The sequence below is a fragment of the Teleopsis dalmanni genome, chromosome 2, assembly GCF_002237135.1.
Source record: "Teleopsis dalmanni isolate 2A chromosome 2, ASM223713v2, whole genome shotgun sequence".
Lineage (NCBI taxonomy): Eukaryota > Metazoa > Arthropoda > Insecta > Diptera > Diopsidae > Teleopsis > Teleopsis dalmanni.
Window position 1 is genome coordinate 238,594,661 of NC_051847.1, and position 24,350 is coordinate 238,619,010.

The following is a 24,350-nucleotide window of genomic DNA, read 5'->3' on the forward strand; positions in this document are numbered from 1 at the left end:
AAAGTGTGACCAAAAATTGGATGTAATTTTAAGTGGTTGTCTATTGTAGAATTAGAGAATGTGCGCCCATTAATGCTACTGTGATAAATTGGGCCAACACAAATGTTTAATGTGCAATAGTGTATGCCGGCCCACTTGATCCAATTGCCATTCTCATAAAACTGGGATGGGCAGCATATGAACCAACGCGTTCGAGTGCCAATTTTATTCGAAAAGAGCCATCACTTAAGGGGTTTGATCGTGTTTTTTGAATATTCAGTCAATTACGTCGGTCATAATATGCATGCATAGTTCAAGGGCTCTGTGCATGCTTTTTATTCATCCACACAGTGACAAATATTTTTTGATTTGTCGATGGGTATATTTTGTTTTTGTAATATTTGTAGGAAATAAATAATTTTTTTTTTTTTTAAATTAAACGTAATTAGTTTTCCAATAAATATTTTTTTTTACATTTCTTTCTGAATTATTTTTACATAAAAATGGAAATTGATTTCAATCAAAAATTTTATATGTGATTTAAGCGATGAAAATTTAAGCTCAGCCTCTTATTGAAATTGAAATACTATATATTTGAGTTGCTTAAATTTCATGGATTTCGTGAGTACCTTCACGACTAATTTCATAGTCGGCAGTAAGGGACTTAAGTTATCAACTTTGTGGTTTAAATCATACTTAAGTCAGTATTGAGGTTTAAATTACGACTGTAAAATTAGTTGTTAGAGTAGTTTTACACCCTTAATGAGCGAACGCCAAACATAGACCACGTTGTTCTTGAAAATTCAAAATAAATTACATGCAGAACACCTAAAACAGGTATTATTTTTTGCTATCATTATACCAATCAAATAATATATCCATTTCTTTTCTACGCAACAATATATAATAATTATATATCTATGCATTTCATATATATGTTATTAGCAGTAACAACTATACTTACATATTACAGCATAACTAATTTATTTATATGTTGTATATCATATTGATTTATAATCGATATAATTTTATTCCAGAAATAAAATTTTTAACTAATTTACTTTTAACAAATTATTTAATATAAATACAAAATAAAGGTAACAACGACTGGAAAGATACAAAATAATATAAAATTTTTTAAATTAAGTAATGTCTTCCATTTATTTAAGCTTAGATACTATAAATATAAATCTATTTATATACTATATTACATCTTATCATAAGATGAACAAATACATATACACATGTATATATAATAACTATTCACAACATATTATGTTATGTAAAATAAAACAATTTTCAATGTTTAGTCATAAACCGATGTACATAAGTTTTTAGATTTTTAAACCCAAGGTGAGTAAAAGCAAGATGCAAAGAACTGTTGCTGTTTACCCGTCGCACTGTTGCCATTATTAGAACTAATCGAGGATGCAGCAACTGTACTAGATGCAGAAGAATTATATCCTAGTTGAATATACGATGAATTTGATAAGTTATCACTAGTTCCTGAATTAATTAATTGATTAGCGGCTGAGGTTTCACGGTTAAAATCAGCATTGCAGGTTATTGGGTTAGGCATTGAAATATTTTCTCCAATTACATGCGAAGGGTATCCACTTATAGAATCACTACCACTTCCATAATATACGTGTTGATTATTACTATTATTTCCAATTGATAAAGAAGTGTTTCCAAATGAATTTCCTATATTATGATGCGTCGGTGGTCGCAATGACATGTGACACTGGTATAGCGATGGCGGAGTTAATTCCCTTTGTTGACCTAGTGATGACGACATTTGAGTGAAGGATGACAATGAACTGAAAATAGTAATAAAAGCTCAATTTAAATGAAATTATATAATAATAACAGGTAATTTATTGGATAAAATTTTTAACATATTCTTTAATTTAATTGGTAATTTATTGGATAAAATTTTTAACATATTCTTTAAAATAACTACATATAAAAACATTTTTGTTGATTAGTTTTAGAACTTTCTCCCAGAGAAGTGCGAGGATAATACTCAAATATTTTCTCTGACTATATTTCTCTATATCTTTGTTTGTCATGCATTAAGCTTATTTAACTCAAATATGTATGTTGGAAATTAATATAAACCAAAGAGAAAAGAACTACATGTTGTAAAGTCATGTAAATGCTTGGTTATAAAAACAAGAAGAGTAAGTGTTTTGAATAAAAATTGCAAAATTGATACTTAAATTATACTTTCAACATATTTTCACGTTGGCATGACAAATTGTGTAAAGAGTTGATAACTTGTTCTCGAGAGTCTTGTGAAATATACGAACATATTGATAGGAACATCGCAGTATAATGTTTTGTTGGTGGCTGCAAATTTTATATTTTTGGTTTCAAACAAGTAATGTTGCCGCATGGTACTAAATCGGCGTCGTTTTGCTGTCTTTCTACTAACTTGAGCAAATTAACTTGGTCTTTCCCATCAATTGCTACAACACTAGAGAGGGTATCGGCCACAATATTGTCCTTGCCAGCTAAATGTTAAATAAACATATGAATATGTATTTATTGATGAAACTGAGTCGCCGTGATTGTTTTGGTGTTGCCTTCTCAAAATTTCGTTTATATGTATATGGTAGAGGATGATATCAACCAATATGGTGTTACTACGGCTTTCGAAGTGCTCGAAGTGTTTCACAGATTGGAACACTGCCAATAGTTCAAGGTCGTAAGTGCTTTGACGTTGTCGGTTTTCAGCCATGCGCTTATAAAAAATTGCGAGAGTGTTTCTGACCACCTCTTAACTCGTGTAGCGTTACTCCGATGCAAAATTTGCTAGCATCCACACATAAATATAATTTGGCTTTCGATGATGATTGCATTAGGATAGCAGGGTGAACTAGTTCTTGTTTGCATACCTAAACATTTTTTCTACTCCAGGGGTCCATGCAATTAGTGTTTCGTTATTTTTAACATTGTTTTCAATTAGCTTCGGTAACATCGCCTGAATTCCGAGACGCTCGCTGTAAATTGTTTGACCTGACACATTTGCACAATTTTCTTAAAGTCCTGGTTGGCTTGAATTTTGTCTCATTTGGGTGTGATGCAACTTTTAATAACACGAAAATTTAGAAAATCTATTAGGAAATCTAATATGTATTCTTTCTGTCAGAATACACATTTAGAGAATTTTATTATCTATTAATGGGTTTTGTGACGTTGGCTTTTTTGTAAGCGGATGGTAAATTTGCGCTGGAGTCAATTAAATGTCATATTTTGGCCATTTTGGTCGTGTGTGATAAATATGGTATGTGAAGGTTTATATGTGTACATCCTTTGTGCTTCACCGCTGACAAGGATATCTCTAGTTATCCGTCTTCAGAGTTTTGAATTGACATAACTTCTTGTCGCCGAGCTTAATTTCGAAATTCAATCTGCACAATTTACCCTGGTCGGAGTCGGAGTTCTTGCTTATTAATACTTATTAATTACCTCAACAGAGATTTGTTTTCAGATTAACTAGCTGTACCTGTTGGCAGTAACACCAAATGTTATGGTCCATCATAACCAATCTAACATCTGGTGTCATATAAAAATAACGTTATCGTCACAAAAAACTTCCTCTTTTTAATATCGAAATTAATATAGTTATAATCGAAAAATTATAACTGGGTGGGTGATTAGTTCAGCACCTTAATTTATTAATGCATCTTGACTGTTTAATATGAATAACTGAAACTGAAATAACTGAAATTATCTCGCCATTTTTTAGATAGCTCGGTTTTTAGATAGCTCGGTTCCATCGGTATAAAACTGCTGTGCTTTATTGACGAAAAAGTTGGCCAAGTGATTATCAGCGGCTCTTAAATTGGTCATTATTTTCCATCAAGAGAGTTTTACAGATACCGAAATAAATGGCCATCATGGGTACAGGGTTTGAGCTATACGGTAGATGGCTCAAAATTTCCCAATCAAGTTTCGTTGATTTGTTCCAAGTTATGTATGGCTTGCATAGTAGAACACGACTCATTTTCTGTTTGCTAATTTAGGCCGATTTTCTTTGATTGTTATACTCAAGCGGTCAAGTTATAAGCAGTAGAAGACCAAATTAACCGTTACTTCAGGCTAAATCAGCTCATTCCAATTTCCTTTCAAACTAGGCTGGACAATTCTCTTTCAATCCTACCAAACACACAATCCTCCATCAGTTCAGGATTTAAAGTCACCTTTGGAGGGTTACTGGGTTTTGAACGTAGACGTAACGTAACTTTAATTTTGTTACGTCAGAACAAAGTTTCACTGATCGTAATTCAGTCAAGCGTCCTTGTTTAGCCTGCACTTTTTAAATAATTTTGAACTGTCATGTGCTTCCGCTGTCGTCTGACAACTTGCGTGTCGGTCTTGCTCTACTATTTGCAAAATTTTATCGCCTTTTTTAGTAACTGATCAACTAGAACAACGATCATCTTTGACATCGAAACTCCCAGCACATAATTCAGTAAACCATCCCAGGTCCAGCAAACCTCACAAATCTTTTGACACGGTTTTGCAATTGTTCGTCTGTCCTCTGTAGACGAATAGGAAGACTCTGTACGAAGAAGCGTACTCAGATGACATGCTAAATTTTGTCTTTGCTGACAGTGAAAATGATAAAAACACCAATGGGAGGTTGAAGATTGTCGGCTAGTAAGTGCAATACAATGAAGACAATTGTAAAATATTGTGTATAAATTATAGGTATAATAAAAATCAGGACTCGCTATTACCCCTCGACATTACAGTTAAAAAATATTTAAAACACAGAATATAACAACTAATACACTTGGATTTTTAATTAAAACAATCCCATAAACCATAACTTATAAGCACTGAAATTATACTAGAGCAAAGTGGATAGAACTTTCTCACACTTCTCAGGCCCTTTCCCTCAGGCCCTTTCTCTTAGGCCCTTTTAAAGTTTCTCTTTAGAAAATATCACAATAATAATGATATAAAAATAATAATAATAATATAATAATAATGTGATAATAATATTAAAAACTGAGAATATAATTGTTTGTTAAAACTTTGCAAAGCTTACAATTAAAAACCTTGGGAATGGTGACAGATACACCCCATTTAAATTTGTTAACCTTTACAACTTTAGATTTAGACGTTGTTTTAATTTAATAAAGTATTTTACCTGTTAAAATTAAAAGAACTTTCCAAATTTGCCAAATGTTTCAGAAAAAATGTGTTACTAACATGTACTAAAAACCTAGATGACTTATATTTAATTTTTTCTAAATTTATTTAAAACTTTTTTTATGCTTAATAAGTTGTGAGAGGATCGCTAATAATATGGGAAAATCTTATTTTAATTTGTAATTCCGAATATAGTAAACTTGGTAGCAAAATGCACCAGTCGAATACATCCATGAAACAAATATTTGTCAAAAAAATTACATTTTATTGTCACTTTATTTGTCATAATAAATGATTCAACTTAATACCCGCATATATAAAATATGAGAGCAAATGCAGAGAACTGGCTAGTGTCATATGTGATGTATGTCCTTAAAGCAAAGAAAAATAGACCTAAAAAGGAGAACCAGAAACTAGGCTGACACCAAGAAACTGCATTGAAAAAGTAGAGGTCTGAATACAGATCGAAAATCACAAGAGCATGGCTTGAAATGCCAACATAAAACAGACCCTCCTCGAAGTAATGCAAACGCGGTTCCGTTAGGGAATAAGTTTCGCCGAAGAGGAAGTGTTTTTGTTCGTATACTATATATTAATCTTATGGAAAAGGGCACACCATTCCAACGACGATCTGACGGTGCATAAAACATTCCACTTCTTCAGAAAAACAAAAAAAAAAAGAATACACACTTATACAAGTTTATTAATTTGATTTTCATATTACTCTTGCACTTACTTATAGGTGTCCGATACAGCCATCGTATGATGATGCATTGAGGGATATAATGAATTAATTGTACTTCCAAAATTGCTATTAAAGTTTAAATGCGGTGAAAGAGGAGGCAGCAGCGAACTATTTACACTAGTTTGTGTGGCGGAGTGTATAGTACTGTTAACATTACCAATACCCAATAAAGTTGTGCTCCCAGACGGTTTTTCTGAACTCACAGAAATTTCAGCTGAATTACTATTATTACTACTGCTTCCTGTAGAGTTTTGCAAGTTATCAGGTGTACCTGTCGATGGAGAACAGTTCGCTACAGATCCGCCAAGAGCTGATGAGGAACGCGTCAAACTTATAAGTGGTGATGGAGATACAATATCTGACGTCGAATCTGAAAGATAAGCAATTTTATAATGTTTGTATTATTTATAATCATGATTTTTATACAGAACTAAAACTCTAAAATTTTTTCAAAATAATGCTTTCTAATTTTAGGTTAAAGTAACGTCATGTATTTAATAATAAACTTACTGCCATTACAGGTAGTTATTGTTGTTGAATTCGCCCCTAAACTATTTGAACTTTCACATAATGTTGATGTTGATGTAAGTAAATTAGCGTTCGTTGTATTTGGCGTATTTCGCTGATTACGAAGTTTTTCCTCACGTCGCCATTTGGCACGTCGGTTGGAAAACCAAACTTGTATACGGGCTTCAGGCAAACCAATTTTGCTTGCTAATCTCTCGCGGGCAAAAACATCTGGATAATGTGTGCGCTCGAATTCTACTTGATGTTATATATGCAAAAGAATCAATCAACAAAGGCATAGGATATATTAGGATAACTATTTCGAAATAATAGCACAAATATTTACTAAACCAAAAATAGAACTAATAATTTTTTGAATATTGGAAATATTGCTTATTAAAATTATAAAATATTTTACCCTTTTCTAAGCAATCTATTTGCTCGTTTGTGAAAGAGGTGCGATTCCTTTGTAATTTACGTTTTAAAATAAGTCGAGCCTGGTCTTCATCATGTGGACTTAAATTAAGGCTATCTTCATTGGATAGCTCGCCTTCTCCTGATTTTATTTCATCAGAATGATGTTCATCGTGCTCTAAAAATTTTGTTTTAATATAAGCTTTTTATTATAAACATTATATAATTAAATTTTTATGAACTTAAAATGTTCGATTGTTGGTATGAAGCATAATTGTGATTTAAGTGCTGTATAGACATGGATATATCCTCAGCCAACATTAACAACCGCCAAATATCTTATTAACCGCAATTACTATTCTTAGTGTAATTCTATGAAACTTATCTCACTTGATCCCGTTTTTTTATTGTTATTCGTTTGGAATCAAGTTTAATTTAAAACCAAAAATTGCCTAACATGTTTTGTGCAAGTCTCGTGAACTGCGCTTTCCACACTTGCTATAAAAATTATTACACATACATCTCAAACATTAAAATACTATTTAAAAATTTATGTTTTTATCCAGCCAGCATTTACTATTAGGGAAAAGCCAAAATATCGCCGCGTTGTTATTGAAAAGTTATTCCGTGACTAAACTGCACTGCTCGTGGTTTAAGGGTTTTCCCTACACACGGCTAGGGGAACAAGTAGTTGAATCTAAACACTATTAAGCACATCGATTCATAGTCTGAAATTAGAAGACGATTTTAAAAATCAGTCTTGTTCGTCGATCGACTTAGAGTCGTATTGTCGATATTAAAGTCTCTCCCTGCTTAAATTTCTTTTCAAATCATTCAATAAATTTTTTGTAAGATTCTTTTTGAACTCTGTGGCTAGGTAGGTAACAGTGATTAGTAAAGCATCTATTCAATCATTTAGTAATTTGTTTATTATCTGAATCTCTTCGGAACTAAACTGTTCGGCTAAGCAATACATAATTTTACTACTACTAGAAATTTTATTTTTTTTATGTGCATCACCGTCGGGATATATTGTATGGAAGAAGTGGTAATTTGGTATTTTGAAGAAGGTTTTTTGACTGAAATATATTTTAGATATTAATAAAATAGTTAACCATTTTGGAACTAAAGAACTAAGAATCCATCAGTCTAGCGAACGACAAAGCCTCTTTGTGTTTTGTTTTCTTTTATGGGAGATGGCGGAGCCTTGGATACTGCTTTCACATTAATATGAGGGCGTTCTTCTTTAGTATTTATAGTATGTCTTTAAGGCCTGTTGCTTCGATAAAGAGTACTACAGAGTCTACTTTACAGAGTTTTATTGTCTCTTTCGTAAGGATATAAATTCGCAGAAGTCTATTCCGTATGTGCATAAGGGCAGGACATTCTAACAGCACAAGTTTAAATACAAATAGATTTTTTTCATAATAATTTTTTTTATTTATCAAATTAATAGATAGTTAGTACCCAAATCGTTGACATCAAAATTAAAAATTCTAATTAGTAAATTGTTAGTTGTCAAATTATTCGCTCCAAAGTTAGAAATTCTAACAAGTAATTAATTGGTAGCCAATTGTTGACACTAAAGTTAAAACTTCTTATTAGTGGATAGGGATAATTGGGAATAATAGTTAGTTTTCTGTTAGAAGAACTCCACTAATATTTTTAGGCATTGCAAGTTTTGCCTAATCATAAAGAAATAGAAAATCACAACACTATATAGGAGCTGTCTGTGGCTTATATTTGTACTCTTCTAAAGCAGAGTAAAAACCACAAATGCAATATATACTATGCAGAATTTATTTTATTTTATTCTGACAATTTATGGAGCCGAAAACTCGAAACGTATCTCTTCTTACTTTAATCTCTAAGTAAATTTTCTAATGTCAACTATTTTGAATTCAATTTATAGTTGCTGCGATTTATGAATGTTGACGTCACATTACTCCCCCTTTCGGAAGATGGGAAGGTACGGCAATTAACCGGCCTTGCTCCTCGATGTAGCGCTGCTTATTTGCGTGCACTAAAGACATTTTAAGCTGTTCGATGGTTAAGACGAGTGTGGCGAATGACATAACTATTGCGACGATGCCGTCGCAATGAATGAATGTTGACGCTACAACTAAATCTCTTCTTATTTATAAATTTAATTGTTTGCGAGCCGGCCCACGTACTGGGCCTACCGCAACAGTACAAATCATGACAAAGCAAACGTGGTTATAGACATTTTCATTTAAAATGCAGAAGATGTTTTAATAAAACAAATTTAAATAGGAATGAAGTTCAAGAGAATAAAATAGTAAATCTACTTTGGGGATAGAATACAAATAAATAGAATACAAATACAAATAAACTGCGTCTTATCCGCCTCTTATTATTTAACCTAAAGACACCAGAAATTATTGTCTTTGGCCTCCTCCTTAATTTTTACGGAAATTGTTCACTACTCAAACTAGGAGAAAACCTTTAAAACAGAAGAAGTTATATTCGGTTTTGTATATATTGTATATAAAAAGAGCTTTTAAAAGATACAGCCATAGTCAAAAGTATTTACACAACGAAAGTTTTTGTACATATTGCATAGAAACATGTTTTTATTGTTGTTGTTGGACGTCAGTTGCAAAAAATTTTTTTGTTTTCACTTAGATTTATTTATGCAGAACCAAATAAAAAAAGAATTAGAAAGATAACTGTTCATTTGACAAAAGTATAAGCAACTGTGCTGATGCTTATTAGTAGTCAAAAGTATTTACACACATTTTTTTTGCGTCAAAAGTATTTACACAAAACGTTAATTTCATTTTCTTCTTCTTAATTGATGAATTTTTAAAAAAATTTTTTATTTTTATTTAATTAATATAATTAATATTTGGTTACACCACCTTTGGCATCAATAACGGCCCGCAATCTAGCTGGAATTGATCGAATCCAGCTGCGAATCAATTTGGACCGAATATTCGCTATTTCAATTATGCTATCACTACATTTTGGATTTTTATTAATAGTATTTTGCTGTTTTATAAAGTCTCAACCATATTCAATGACATTAAGACCAGAACTCTGTGCAGGCTATAAAAAAACAGTAGGATTTAACTCTTTTAAAATTGGATTAAGTCCACATCCTTGATAACATGGTGCATTGTCATGTTGTAGAACCCAGTTATTGATTAGAAAAGGTCTATTTTCTGACGTTAAGACATGGTTATTTAAAATACCAATATAACCGGACTGATTTAAGGTGCCATTTTTCGGTACCAAATCTCCAAATGCATTGTTTAATAGACATTCCAAAAACAAAACCGTGCCACCTTCAAATCTATTGAGTAGCTGCACTGCTTTATGCTTTTGGCGTTGTCGAAAATGCATGGAGTGGTTATCAAATGAACCCTAGAATTGAAATTCAGACTCATCTGTTCATAACATATTGTTTCGAAACTGTATAGGTTACTTAAAATACTTTAAAGCAAATGAGAGAATATTTAATAAGATCGTTAGAGTAATATTGACTATTTTGTGCACCACATAGGTATTGATATTAATATTTTTCCACCTGCGATGTAGTGTAGCATCACTAATAATCTTGCCACTCAACTTTTCCGATGACATTGCTATTTTGACAGGACTTATTGTAGGATTTTCTACGACTACTCCTAATAATCTTCTGCATTCCCTTTGATTCATGGGAGGTTTCTGCCCAGTTCTCTTCAAATGTACTTATTTTTAACTAGATTTTACACCGTTTTATATAAAATTTTGCATAACTTTACTAAGTTCGTCGCCGAAATCCCACTCTTATATTAAGTACCAACTTCAGATCGAATTTCAACTGATAATTCCTTGATTTTTATCATTTTCCTGAATAATTTCTAAAATTTTGAAATCTCTAAACTTGTGTAGTTTGTGACAAAAGCTAACAACTGCACTTACTTAAACGAAATCCTAGAATAAATGCTAATTAATATTTTGTGTAAATACTTTTGACGCAAAAAAAATGTGTGTAAATACTTTTGACTACTAATAAGCATCAGCTCAGTTGCTTATATTTTTGTCAAATGAACAGTTATCTTTCCAATTCTTTTTTTATTTGGTTCTGCATAAATAAATCTAAGTGACAACAAAAAAATTTTTTGCAACTGACGTCCAACAACAACAATAAAAACATGTTTCTATGCAATATGTACAAAAACTTTCGTTGTGTAAATACTTTTGACTATGGCTGTATATTTTTTTTAATGCAACAGCACTTGGATGGCTAAAGGTACAATTTAAGGCAAAACACTTTTTCTTCTTATTATAACCAACAATCAACGAACTACTAATAACTAGACGCGGACGATATTGCTTTGGATATCATATAACACAGAAAATATACTCTGCTCTATTTTTGTTTTGTTTTGCAAAATAAGTTAAATATTCTTAAAAAATGAAAAATAAAATTAAGTTATTAAATATATCTAACTGACAGTTCCGAACAAGAAGTCAAGCGAAATAGTACGTGTGGCGCTTTATCAGTTTCGTTCGAATAAACCTATACACAAAAAATTTACTGTTTATCAACAAACTTACGGTGAATACAGACGATATTAAAAGAATAAACAATTATAGAGAAAAAATTTCTCTAAAAAATAACTTTATATCTATAATAAAAAAAACAGCTAAAGCAGACGAAAACATAAAGTGCTCTGTGGGCCTTTGCCCTCCATTACAATCATAATGTCACTTCCACCAGACATACAAAACCGGTTTCTAAACAACAATAATTATAATACAAGCGACCCAAAATATTTAATAATAACAAGGAACGATAAAAAATCACTAGAAAATGCATCACCTTTCTTAATCAAAAAAGTAATTGATTATACTTGCGGAGGAGAAGTGGAAACATGCAAAAAAACAAGAGCAGGTAGCTTGCTAATAAAAACTAAAAATTCTACCCAAGTACAAAAATTACTTAAATTAAATAAAATTGGAGATTATGAAGTAACAGCAACATTGCATAAATCACTGAACATATCAAAAGGCGTCATCTACTCTAACGAATTGCGAAATATCGACGAAAAGGTAATAGTTGAGAAACTGAAGACCCAAAAGGTTGTAGAAGTAAAAAAAATTCTGAAAAAACAAAATGAAATTCTTGTAGAAACTGGCCTAATCATAATCTCTTTTGAAACACTTACAATTCCTGAAAAAATTATGATCGGCTACGAGGCTGTACGCGTGAGAAACTACATCCCGCTGCCATTACAATGCAGAAAATGCTGTCGATTTGGACACCCTACTACAGTCTGTAAAAGCGACTATATTTGCTCAAATTGCTCCAATAAATCACATTGCGAAGAAAACGAGGTGTGCACCCAAATTAAAAACTGCATCAACTGTAAAGACAACCCAGAATATAACAGTAATCATAATGCACGCGACAAAAATTGCCCAGTCTTCAAAAAACAACAAGAGATTACAGCAATAAAAACAACAGAAAAGGTAGATCATAAAACTGCTCTAGGGTTATACTTCAGCCGTCACATCTCTGAAAAACCTACTACGTATGCAAAAATGCTCACCACATCTCAGTCACCTAATATACTTCCAAAAACACAATCATCTAACACATCAACAGCTCAAATAAATTACAAAAATGGCAATAAAAACATCATAACACAAAATCAAAATACTTCGATCGCATTAACTTCTAAAGGACTTCAATCCATTACAAAAAATAAACCAGACGACAAAAAAATATCATCCTCCCATGTAACAAAAAAGCAAAAAACTACCACGTCAATCAATACAGCAACATCACTACAACAGGCATCCAATCCGGTAACTTACAGATATCTTCTTGACGATCTAATGGATATTCACTCAGCCGACGACACCAATGAAGCTTCTTCTAACACTACACTAGAAATAGAAAACCGTATGAAAGATAAGTCTAGCACTCCAAAAACATACTTAAAGGCAAATAACATCAATTTAACTAAACAAAAAAATAATAAGCAAACAAGTAAGACCAAAACGACACAAAAGAGTGATAGCGATAGTATATAAAAACATATTTCGTTTTTTCTCTATCTATATTTTATAACTAATAATTATTATATTATTATATTAGAATGAGTATTAAAATAATTCAATGGAACATAAATGGCTACATTAACAACTTTCAGTATTTGCAAATATTAATCAAAGAATACAATCCCAAAATAATCACCTTACAAGAAACTCATCTTCACTCCTTAACCAACATCCCTATCCCAATCAATTTTTCACTCTACAATCATAACTCCTCTATCCACAGTTTTGGTGGCGTAGGACTACTTATTCACAACTCCATACAACACAAACTAGCAAAACTTAATGAAGACATTGAAGCAATGTCTATACTATCTATACTTAATGCTATAATACTATCCACAAAAAAATTTACCATTATTTCAGCCTACATCCCTCCCAATAAACCATTTAAAATTCAACATCTCAGGAAAACTTTCGAGAATCTTCAAAAAAACGTATTAATTACAGGTGACTTTAATAGTTGGCACAAAAGCTGGGGTTCCCCAACTAACAATAGCAGAGGTAACACCATTTTCAAATTTTTAACACAACCCCCACTCTCCATCCTAAATGACAAGTCCCCTACACACTTTAGTACATATCATTCTTTCACACACGTTGACATAACCCTATCCACTCCATTATTAACGCTTCAAGCAAAATGGAAAACTGATACACAACTATACGGAAGTGATCATTTCCCTATTCATATTAACCTTTTTGAAACTAACAACCATCCCATAATGAAACCAAAAACAAAATTTAAAACTGACCTTGCTAACTGGGACCTATTTAAAAACCTTAACGAAATATACAACAACTCCAGACCAATTAGTAATAACATCAACAAAGAAACTGCAAACATTACAAAAATAATATTACAAAGTGCCAATCAAGCAATCCCTCAAACCCATCACAAGAAAAACATAAATAGAACAGTACCTTGGTGGGACTCTTCCCTACAAAATTTAAAAATTATTAAGAACAGGGAATGGTTAAAACTTAGACATGACATAAATGAAATTAATATTCTTAACTACAAAAAAGCTAACGCAAAACTAAAACGGGAGATTAAAATTAGAAAACGACTAAAGACTTTTCAATTCACCTCTGAAATATCTCCCCATACTCCGTCCGCAAAGATATGGAATAAAATAAACAACTTTTGTGGTTTAAAAACGCGGCACACAATACACTGTTTAGTTAACCCTAACCAACCATCTCAACCAGTTACTAACCAAAAAGAAATTTCACAGCTTCTTTGCGACAATTGGTCGCAACTCTCGGCAAACTCAAACTTTCCCTCAACTTTTCAGCAACACAAGCTAGCATCACTCTCTTCAAACACTCCAAACTCTCATTCAACCAATGCTATGCTTCTAGAAAAAGAAATATCAATAATAGAACTAAATCAAGCGTTAAAGAAACTGACAGGTAAAACACCAGGTATAGACCGAATTAATTACGAAATGCTAAAAAATCTATCTCCCCTCATTACACACCGCCTAGTTAACCTCTTTAATTTAATATTAAACAACTATATACCTCAACAGTTCAAAATCAGTAATATTATACCAATACCAAAACCGAACACGGATAAAACTTGTTTAAACTCATATAGGCCCATATCCTTAAATCCTTGCATTTTAGATATATTACTGGAGAAAATAATAGCGAAAAGACTATGCTGGCTTGCTATAAAATGCAAGCTTCTGGATAGTCACCAAATGGGGTTTAGAAAAGGGAAGTCAATAGTTGATCCGCTAGTAATGCTAGACTATCTAACTACTACTACTCTAACAACCAAAGATCATATATCCATAATTTCCTTAGATTTCACCAAGGCCTTTGAAAAAATCGGCTCTCATACCATTATTGATGAACTCCGTAAATGGGAAATAGGTCCCAAAATACTCAATTATATTAAAAACTTTCTTAGCAACAGAAAAATAGTAGTCAAAGCTGGATCTTTCTCCTCCAATCATAAACCATTAGATAACGGGATACCACAAGGCTCACCAATATCAGTGATACTTTTTATGATCGCTTATAATAAATTATGTCAGATTATTAGAAAGCATAAAGAGTATCAATTTACAGCATACGCTGACGATTTCATTATTTACAAAAAATTAAACAAAAAAACCAATACTTTTAATATAGACAATCTACTTAAAGATATACTAAAGTGGTGCGATTACTCAGGGGCAAATCTTTCAACAAACAAATGCAAGCACCTGCACATATGCCGGAAGACTCACTGCGCATTACAAATTCAATCCAACCAATTTTCAATAGAAAACGTAGACTCACTCAAAATCCTGGGAATCATTATTACAAAAAAGTACAAATGGAACAAGCACATTGAAAATCTGGCGACAGATTTATCCAATAGATTAAACATTATTAAATGTCTTTCAAATAAAAAATTCAACTGCAACCCAAAAACCCTTATTCAAGTCACTAAAGCAATCATCATGTCAAAAATAGATTACGGCCTTAATCTTTACGGGAATGCTCCCAAAACTATACTAAACAAACTAAAACCCACTTATCATACAGCCATAAGACTAGCACTTGGAGCACACCGTACCACTCCCATAAACAACCTCCTTTTTGAAGCAAACATCACGCCAATATGCGACAGGATTAGCCTTTCCACAGGGAAAATTCTCAAAACGCTTATGCTCTGCAAAGACTCACCCATCCACCCAATCTATTTAAAAATCAATACATCCAAGAAATCACCAAAATACCCATCAGTCCTGCATAACTCATTGAAGCTAGCCAAAAAGTCAGACCTACAAATATCGCCAAACAAGATTCACCCACAGAAATCACCACCTTGGCTTTTCAATCCTAATCTAATCAATCTTTTCCTTGGCATAACAAAAAAACCATCCACACCATCTGAAGTATATAGAAAAAAATTTCTTGAAATAAAAAATTCCTTAAACTCACACAAGTTTATATTCACAGACGGATCGAAATCCTCCTCAGGAACAGCTTTCAGCATAACCACAGAAAAATCACCTATAGCCAAATACTTACTTCCTAACTACAGTTCCATATACACAGCAGAAATAGCAGCCATCCTGGCAGCCTGTAGGTACGCTGCAGGTAAAAAAGGAAAATATGCTATCTGCTCCGATTCATACTCGTCACTATCAGCCATTAAAAACACAAACACAGACGATTTTTACACTACAGAAATAAGACACATTCTAATGACAAAAGAGAAAAAAATTTTACTGATCTGGGTACCGGGACACTGCAATATAACCGGAAACAATTTAGCAGACGAAGAAGCAAAAAACGCAGTCTCACAGCCTCTTATAACAGACCTTAACCTAAATATATCGGATATAACAACACATAGTAAGCTTAAACTTCTAGAACAGAAAGACACTCTCCTAAACAACTCATCCCAACACTACAGAGAAGTCAACTCTAACAAAAACAATATACAGCAGTATATTTTACCAAAAAGTGAAATTATAACGTGCCTAGATATTGTCAAATTTATTAGACTCCGCTTAGGTCATACCATTCTAACACACGATCACATATTAAAAAAAGATCCCACTCCTTTTTCCCAAACATGCAGTACTAAACTAACTATAAAACATATCTTCAATGAGTGCCCGAAGTATAAACACCAAACCAAAAATACCTTCACAATAACCCAAACTTAATCCTCTCCGAACCCTCCTTTACCAATATACAGAAAATATCAGAGTTCCTTAAATCTTCAAACCTTTATCATCTAATTTAGTAACTACTTAAGTAAAAATATAACTATTGTAAATATATGCTATATAAGCTAAATTCAAAAAAAAAAAAAACTGTAAAAATAGTTCACATCTATCACTAATTAGTTGCTTAAGGCCCATGCTGCTATAGCAATAAAATCTATTCTTTACTTGTTATTTAAATAACAATATAAAGTTAATAATAAATAAATAAATAAATAAATATCTAACTGAGACCGTATTATTTCAAGCAAACGGTTTGTATATGGAATAAGTAGAACAAAGACCGTATTATTACATTTGATGAAAAGTATATCGTATTACGGAACATCTTTACAACTGTTTGACAGAACTATGAGCGAAAAATATATAGTAAATAATAATTTTTGGTGTGATTAATAATACAAAATGAATAATCAGATTAATATAAATGATATAAATAAAATTCTTCGAATTATTTATTTTTAATTTTGTACTGTTTTTACTTTCAAAAATTACAATTTACCAGTGCTGTTTACTGCCTAACAAAAAGCTTGTAAATTATCCAAAGTGTTCTTAAAGAGCTTTTATCACAAGCTTTTTTTTAGGGCCACTGGTAGGATTACGTTTCTGAAAAGTTGTAAGATTTAACAATCGAAATATTTATATGGAGGCATTTTACAGTCATTTTTAAGCCTAACACTGAATTTATTGCTTTATTAAACGGAGGAGAAATTTTTTTCTAAAAATGTTTTGCAATTTGTTTAAAATATTCCTTTAACCGCTTGTTTTTAATCAAAAGGTCAACTTTTTCCCGAAAACATGTGAAAATTGATACGCTTTATGATAAAAGAAATAACACCCCGGCTAAGGATTGATTGTTAAATTACGAAACTTTTGTTTCATACTCGTTGAAATAAAAAATTTAGAAATTGTCCAATTATAGTTATTATGTTAAACCTTTTCCGAGTTGGGGGGATTCTGCAGAGTTCCGCCCATCTCACTGACTAATTTGAGTATTCCTGATAATCTTCGTGATTATATGATTAAAGTATCACTTAGTACAGAACTCCAATGCCAAACTCACCATCTCACATTAAATAAATATAGTATATTTGTATTCATGTTATTCTTTTAGTTTTAATTCACAAAAAAAATAAGTGAATTTCTTTTACATGTTTAAAAATAATATAAAACGGTTATAACATATATCTTATTCTAAGTAGATAAAAATATAATTTTGTTAGTCTATTAAAAGAGCCACTATATTTGTTTATTTAATCTAATATCTATTTTTATTTAAGTTTTTTATTTCATAACTATTTATCAAACATATGCATTTTAAATGAAATTTACCAATAAGAAGGAATGATTTTAATTACAAATATTTGTGTATACATAGTAATAACATATTTAATATTAATTTAATATTAATTATTTAAAGTAGAAAATTAAGATCCATTTATTCTCTTTCAAATAATGAATACGTTTTGTTAAGTTTTAGAAGCAATCTGATCTTATGAACAAATTTACTGATGATTTTAATGATTCTATGAATCTAACTTACTTTTGTGAGCTTCACAAGGCTGTAATAGAAACGAAAATGAAATGGCAGATAATATACATTTTCAGCAAAAAAGTATATATTGTTATATCTGATCTGATATCTGTTCTGAGTTTCAAAAGGTATAGGCTTGTCAAATTTGGAAACGATTAGGGCTTGATTGACTAAATAATAAAATATTTTTCTTTAAACAAATAAATAAACAAAACTATTTTATGAAATTTTATCCAAAAATATTCAATTGAATAGCAAATATTAATAAAAAAAAGTTTAAGTCGCTTATGTATAGTGAAAGATTTTTGTTGTCAAAATTGCATAAAATTAAATAATAAAAAATAATTTATTATAATTAAATAATAATTTAATTCATAAGTCTTAAAAATAAATATTTTGACAAAAGATTATGAATTTGGTCTAATTGGATATTTACAAAAGGTTGTACTCGTATTAAAAATTTTGCTTATTGGGCAATGAAACTGCCTTTTGAACCACTGTGTAACATCAGACAAGTCTCTCCTTGGGTTAATATTTGCATTTATTCCGAACCATATTCGGAGTAGAAACAGTTAACCCGAATATGATTTGGTCCGAATCTTTGATTTTGGCAGCTACAATACTACTTACATTTATAGTAATCAGCTGAACGAGCTATTTAGGTAAAAATTGAATAGATCTATAATAATAGATGTATATTTTTGACATCAATGCTCCAATAGAACAACTTCTAATTGTGTAAGAATTACTTGGCATCACTGCCTAGATCAGTAAATATATGAGCTTTATCAGTAAACATTGGGCTTTATCTTTACATTATATTTTACATAAGCGTTAAATACTATAAACGGACCACGAAGTATTAGCTTGTTAAAGTGTTATGGTATCCTATGGTGCATCGAAACCAAAGCGAATGCCTGCAAAAGTTCGTTCATTCGCAAGCGTCTGCTTTGGTGTGCATGCACCTTTATGGTACTCGTACATAAGCCTGAATGTAAATTTACTGAATGTTAACAGCAAATGATAATCCATGACGACCACTTTATATCATCGTTTATGATTTTTTTTACAAAAAATATAGAAATTTAAAAACAAAAGTAAACTTTTTACTGATTTTTACTGACATACTGTAAAATGAAATTGGGCAAAGAGAAATTGTTACACTCAAAGTTACAATATGATTTTGTTATCAGTAGCCAAAAACTTTTACCGAAACGATCCAGCTGATCAACCAATTTATGATAATGATGATTGGCATATTTGGCTTAAAAACTGTCTTCAGAATTGTGCGTAAATTCATCAAAGATAATACCAAATCTGTATTGAAATTCTTAGAATTGGATTTGAACATATCAAAAATATAGATTTGTCGTACTTTGATCAAAGTTGGTCCACATTGGTTGACTTACGGCCTAAAAATTTTACAGAATTGTATATTCGGAGGACAAAAACTTCCTTTGCAACATTGTATTTGGTAACGTGATATTTTCAATATGGTCTAACGCCAAAATTCCGACTTCAAAGGTACCAGATAAGCCTAAATCCAATGTTTATTTGATTTTACGTTTTGAAGTACATTATTCCTGTAGGGCTGTAAAGTCAATGATATTTGATATATGACTTAATATGAGCGTAGAAATAAAAGTTGTGTTATAAACATAGATATTTTTAATAAGGCCCAGTTCATAATGGTGCACTAGTGATCGCTCGTTGCATATTTAGAATGTATATCTATTTGACATCTATGACATTTGATACACATCTATCACATATCCATCACATATCAAGCACATAACCATCTGCTACAAAACGATTACTTCTTAATAAGTCTAACTTAAAGTATTTAGCTGTTACATTTTAAAAACTATAATTTCTATTTATTTATAATACAATACAGTGTAATTTTGCAGATTTTTAATATACGTTATGTTATATTCAACAAATATTATATTTATACAAAATATATATTATGAATGTATTTCATTTGTAGTTATTTACACCCTTTTCTATTTACTGCATACATTACTAATAGTATTTATGGGCTGAGTGTACATCACAGCAAAAGCAATAAGGTTACATGTAAGATGTTGACTCATTTATCTACGATGTCAAATGTATATCTCTTTACTTGTCACGACATAGCAAATTCAATGGCACGTGACAGTTTTTATTTGAGGATTTTAACTACCTTTTGTGTCACATAGTACTTACTAAACACGCTCTTGATTATGTTTGACAATCCTTATCATTGCAGTACACAAAAAAGACTTTATGTCTATAAAAATGCATAAATTTTACAACTATATCTGATAAATATGTATATATAACAGTAATTGTGTAGATTTAACTGATATGGATTTTTTGTTTTGCAAAGATTTATAATGAGAAATTTTTATATAATTGAGCAAATTTTATGCGCTATTTAAAGAAGTTTTCAGTGCTTGTACACCAACTCATGCAAAATATTGGTTGTAATTATATATTGTTATAAAAAGAAATGTTCAAATAGAGAAGCTGTATGTAGGAAATCTTTAACGTATCTGATTCTGGCGCTATTGAAGCCCTGCTCAAAGAATTTGTATGTGTATTGGTAAAAAACGAGTTACGTGGTTCAAGGTTCAGTTAGACGGCAGGTAACGTAAGAAATTAATTCAAAGCGAAATGCACAATCAACCAAACTTGTGTGTTTGATAGAAACGAAATAAACAAAGTACACCGTTTTTGTTTATTTCGTTGGTATCAAATACGCAGATTTGATTCGTTGTGCATTTCGCTTCGAATTAATTTCTTACGTTACCCACCGTCTAACTGAGCCTTCATTCAATCAGTTAAATTTTTAACTATTTTTTCCAAAATAAATGTGACCGTATGGCGTCAATATTGGCATGAACTTCAAAAATTGCTGGTTTGTCGGCATAAACCAAAGTCTTGACCTAATCCCATAAAAACTAATCGAGAGGTGTTAAATCGCACTAACGAGAGGGCCAGTTAATAGACCCACTTCTGGAAATAAAGTTCTTAAAGTTGTCAGATTTATTTTTTATCAAAGTAAATTTCCACAATTTGAAATCGTTGTTCTAGCGTTAAACGATGTTGATGAATTCTCAAATCTTACTGAACAGAAATGTCAACACAGTTTTATATTATCAGCTGTTAAACCATAGTTATCAACATAGATAGTTCTCTTGAATTCTCATGAAAGCACTCGATTAGGAAACAACAACTACAAACAAAAACTACAAACTATGTTCAGACACATCTTAATTTCACAAAAATCTTGATTTCATCTTTGATTGAGCGAAATTAAGTTGTTTTTCCATACCAAATTTAATTTTAATGTTAAAACGAAATTAAGGAAAATCGTTGAAACGAAGTCTGAAATTAAGGGACATTTTAAATGCAGCTATGCATAAGATAAATTTTAAACAAAAGATAAGAGATAACGAAAAACTGTCATTTTTTTCAAATAAATGCCAATGACAGTTGACTTTAATAAAACCGTGAAAATATTTTGAAACTAGTGCAAATTTTTTAATTTGAATATAGCGAAAGAACTGTAATTATTATTAATTTAAAATAGAGTGAAAAATAATAATTCACATACCTAAAATCCTCTAAAGCTAATAAAACTACTGAATGTCATCCTTAATAGTTATAATAATCAACTTTTAAAATTTCCCAGATACAAATGGTGTTTGGAGCATGTAATTTTTAACATTCAATTTGTAAACAAAAAATTTGTATGATTTCCTTAATTTGGGAAAAAGTTAATTAATTAACTTTAAATTGTATAAAGTTGTTGAAATAACATGGGAATCAGATAAATGCAGAGAAGTCCGTATTTTAGAATACGCACTATATAATATTATTGGATTACCTTGACAAAGGAAGAAGCTTAAGCTGAAAAGTAAATAAGGTTCTAAGTATATGTGAAAAAACGAAGGAAGAAGTCGTCTCACATTTGCTAAATTAAGTCAATGTCTAGTGCTAGTTCACAGATCTCAAAAGAGTACTCTATGGAATTAGATTTTACTTCAGATTTTGAGACTGAAGTCAAATTGTTCTTTAGTATGACAATGATGTGTTAGGAAAACGATGAAATGATTATATAACTGAAAAAAGCGCCAAAAACAATGACTACAGACTATTTTGGAAAACAGGAAGACTATTTTTTAGTAATTGGTTCCGTAACTTACTGACTAAGGTGTTATTGATTATACTAATTAAGCACATAAACATGCGAATATGTAAATTAATGAACAATAGTTTTTTTTAGGTTTTCTGAAACACAAAAATTTTTATGAATTTGGATGTATACCTTTGATATCTAAAATTGTAAAACCATTATTTATATACCTTTTTTAAGTATTACTTCTTCGGAGTTAATTGTAGAATTACTTAAGACACCAGTAATTTTAGCTCCACCATTTGGAGATGTTCTGCATGAATTGTGATGCGGGCTTGATGAATGGCTTCCATATACAGCTGTTGGAATAGGTGAATCATTACCACTTGGAGGCGGAGAGTACCATGATGTGTTATGAGAATGTGGTGGCCAACACTGATTCGTCGACGTTTGGTTTGATACTAATGAGTGCATTGGATGTGTATGATGTGATGCCATTAACTGTGGTTGTTGATGATGATTTTTCAATATTCGTAGTTTATCGTACACAGGAGCAGACTGAGGAATATTATTAGACTCACATCCATTACTTTCAATTGAATTTATTTGAGATGTTCCTTGCATTAAGGCATTATTTAAAATATTTGATGATGTCGATGTGCAACTATTTAATAAATCTCTATTTTTAGACGATGGCGTTTGTTGCTGTTGCTCTTTTTGTGCTGCTAAATTTCGTAAAACCCGATTAATTGATGAAACCTATTTAGAATATAGTATTAATAAATAATTTTGAACTGGTATTTTTTAAGCATAGATAAAAATTTAATTAAATTAATTCTATTCTGATTTTCCCCTTTTTACTGTAATCTAAAATGTAAAAATGTAACATTACGAATATTTTACAAATATGTAATGCAAAATTTTATTAAAAAACCAAGCTAAGGCTACAAATAACAAAAGCTGTAAATACAAATGAGTTTGTTTATTTACAATACTTTTGACTAATTTATATACTATAATTATATTAGCATATAGTATGTTTGATTTTTGATTAAATATTGATTATTTATTTCATGGTTGTTATTTATTATTCACTATTTAGAGGCATGATTAAGTAGTTTCATAGTTTCATTTCTAGTTAAGTTAGATTTATAAATTACTGGAACATTAATAAGTCAAGTAGTGTGCTAATGGATCTTATCTTAATATCTAATTATACGACGTTCATATAATTTATTCCATTGGATAACAAATCTAATGAACGCGCATTGTTATTTGTTAATTAAGTTAAAGATCCAGCTAGAATTGTGTAATACTGTCATATGCAAGTGATATTATAGAATATACTGCCAATGATAGTATCTACATTGATTTCGTGCAAGCCTACATCTGCAGTCTATTTAATAAATTAATCTATGCACTTGTTGCAATAGCAAAATGTAAATGCAAATGATCCTAGCGATCAGATTAGATTGATATGGATTAATGCCAAACTCAAAATTCATATCATATCAAGGTTGATATGGATTAAATTGATGTCTCAAAATTTTATCAAATAAATTTTTTTTACTTTGGATTCTTATTCGTTGACATGCAGATTTTTTTTTAACAAATTGCCAAACATTAAAATCCTTGTCATCGCTGTGTCACAAGACGTCACCACAGATTTGATTGTACGATAGCTATTTATATGTTCCGATGCTTTCGTGTGTGGTAAGTTTCGGACGTCGCATACAGATCATTAACATACAGATGTTTTTTCATATTCCGCACTTGACACTATTTTTCTAGCCTATCTAACATTTTTTTTGCAAAACCTGTCCTTATTCTGAAAGTACCACAATATCTTTACCGTGTAAGAGAAGTCAAAGATTTTTTAGCTACTTGCAATCCCACTTCTCTGTAATCATGTAAATCATTTAAAAACATAATGAAGACTTGCCATATTAGTCACTCTGCCTTACTTCTATTCTTGACTATAATACTTGGAACTTTTTACTTCATTCTATAACAGGGTCCTTTAATAGTTAGAACTTTTCGCCTCTGTTTGGATTTATATGCTTTTTGGAT

The 24,350-nt window shown here is 31.0% G+C and overlaps 1 protein-coding gene across 2 annotated transcripts; it reads right to left on the bottom strand.

The window, feature by feature from the left end:
- Window positions 1-1,278: 1,278 nt before the first annotated feature.
- LOC119680162 (paired box protein Pax-6-like) lies at window positions 1,279-23,039 on the bottom strand (the record flags this gene model as incomplete). Of its 2 annotated transcripts, XM_038092852.1 has the most annotated exon segments (5): window positions 1,279-1,799; window positions 5,882-6,260; window positions 6,401-6,652; window positions 6,816-6,989; window positions 22,511-23,039. In XM_038092852.1, coding segments are annotated over 5 exon segments (1,677 nt in total). In that variant the 3' UTR covers window positions 1,279-1,321.
- Between the last annotated feature and the right edge of the window lie 1,311 nt (window positions 23,040-24,350).